Raw genomic sequence first — 2,412 nt, 5'->3', positions numbered from 1 at the left:
GACGGTAAAATGCTGTCGCAAAAAGTATTTGCGTTGGAAAACTGGTGCCGTCGCAATGGCTAAACTATTTGCGACGGATACTTTGCCGTCGCAAAAAGATATTTTATTTTAAAAAAAAATTGGGGTGAATTTGTTGCGACGGATACTTTGCCGTCGCAAAAGAATATTTCATTTATAAAAAAAGAAAAGAAAAAAGTGCTAGGCCTAATCTTTATGATGAGCAGCCAATTATTCACAAGTAATTTGTGAAACACCGCATTGTTGCATATATATACATTGCTTCCCTCCCTTCCTTTCGTATTAATTTTCCTAACCAAGTTAGTATACTGTGAATGTTGCTTTCAAGTTTGGAGAAACAGAAAACCATATTTATAGATACAAAACACCCAATACTCTGTCAAGAATTTGCAACAACAGAAAAACCAATATGTATAATTTAACAATAGCCATCCAACTGCTTCTATTCTAGGTACAAACAGAGAATCAAGCTTGTTGTCCATATTATCCTCACCAGTTGTGAGTTCGCTTTGTAACGCCAAGAGTGATAGCTAGCACTGCAATAATTAACTGAAAATGAAGTATATAGCTCCATGTTAGGGCACGAAATGTATAAAAACCTCACTTTAGAGAAACCAAGAAAGACGAATACACTCAACTTTCACAAACGAAAACATTAAGTACTGGATAAGGGATGAATACAGGATAAGCTAAAGAAAAACGGGCTGCATGCCTCCAACCGCATTTTCTACTTTCACAAACAGACATGAGGAGAACAGGAAACCTCAGACATGCACCTAGAATTACCCTTACGACTAACAAGGCTCATAAGTAGCAAGATGTGCACATTGCGTGATAGGTTTAAACAGTCCTATTATATGAATATGGTGCCATGAACTAATTAAACAAATCCCTAAAATGGTATGTAGCTTCAAACAGGCAGAACAGATACAGCTGCAATATATATTGCAAGCACACAAATTTTAAAGGACTACCAGAAGTTCAGGCAAATTGCACGCTACAACAAACTTGACTGGAACACAAACTTTCCAAACAATCATAATCAACACTATGTTCTAATCCAAAATGCCAGTTTCTATAATATATGCAAAATTCCCTTATATCATTAAGCTTATCCTGAGTTTGAATAGAATATCAACAAAAACTAGATACGCATACAGCCACTCTGTAACCTTGGTGGCAAAATTCAAGAACGTGAAGATCGAAGCTATTTGCCAATTCATGAACATGGAACTGTACTTATGAGGAAACGCAAACAACAAAGAAAACTGCTTCTGGAAATCCATCATTACAAAATAATCACAGTTATAAATATACAGGGATATATTTGATTAGAAAACATTACTTAGCAGTTAGCACGTAAAATGAAATGAAGGAAAACTTACTGCTAATGTGCATGCAACATATCCAGGTTTTTCTCTGTAGTCCACCCTCACACAAAGTAAAATAAAAGTTCCAATATACCAGGGGATGCCACCAAGAAAGAACCCCATTATAAACCTTCAGAGACAGTGAAATTGTATTCTGTCAGTTACAGCCAGCCAGAATATGCTAATTGAAATATGCATTCAAAGTCAAATATACAATCGAAGTTCATAATGAATAATCTACGATGTCTTTCATATCAGATATCATGATCCCTTCTTTTTTCTTGGTCTGAAGATATCATACTATCTGATTTAAAAACTAGCACAACTCTTTAAATTGCAACAAACTTGTTTGAAGAAATAACTCTGCTCCTGTAACTCTGTAAGCACAGAGTTGTCCATTCGATTAATCTCTTTCAGCTCGAAAGTGATCACTATGATTTGCACAAACAACACAATTCATACCGGAAAACATTTTTGCTTAGTTTGATCCCCAAAACCATCAATCTTAATTCTTTAGGGTTTATTTATACACAAATTTCAGTGCCCTAAAACACAGAATGGCACAAACAAACAATAAAAAGTAAAAAACTGAGAAATAAGAGTGAAAGTGAATCAACTCACAATAACCAGCCGCTTCCAAGACCACAGCACGGAAGCCTTCGTTCCCTCACAGGCCTTCCCTCAACAACAACATAACCTGAACAAAGATCAAACCAAAAATCTTAAGCTCGAAATTGAAATTGGAAAACAAACGAGCTACGGATCATCGATTGAGATCGTTACCGGTGACAGTTTGGTATCCCTGGTGGTGGTGGTGATGGTGGCGTTGGGGAGGTAGAGGAGGCCGGCAGGAGGAGCCGAGAGGAGGGACTGGCGTAGGGAAACCAACTACCGGCTCGGACGGTGGCTGCGGAGGGGGGTAGTTGGCGACGCCTTGGAAGGTGTCGTAGTACTGCTGGCTCTGGTGGTCGGCGGCAAGTCCTCGGGTCTTGGAATTCGCGTCATAAAGATTAGGCCTAGCACT

General features: G+C 38.3%; 1 protein-coding gene across 1 annotated transcript; it reads right to left on the bottom strand.

Annotated features, from left to right (window-relative positions):
• Positions 1–610: 610 nt before the first annotated feature.
• On the bottom strand, positions 611–2,412 carry LOC112189961 (60S ribosomal protein L18a-like protein; the record flags this gene model as incomplete). The annotated part of the gene is made up of 3 exons (XM_024329368.2): positions 611–1,518; positions 2,010–2,085; positions 2,172–2,412. Coding segments are annotated over 3 exons (465 nt in total), but the record flags the coding sequence as incomplete, so codon positions are not given.

The sequence above is a fragment of the Rosa chinensis genome, chromosome 2 (assembly GCF_002994745.2).
Source record: "Rosa chinensis cultivar Old Blush chromosome 2, RchiOBHm-V2, whole genome shotgun sequence".
NCBI classification, from domain to species: Eukaryota; Viridiplantae; Streptophyta; class Magnoliopsida; order Rosales; family Rosaceae; genus Rosa; species Rosa chinensis.
Note: the sequence above shows the minus strand (reverse complement) of the source record. Positions and strands in the feature narration are given on the sequence as shown.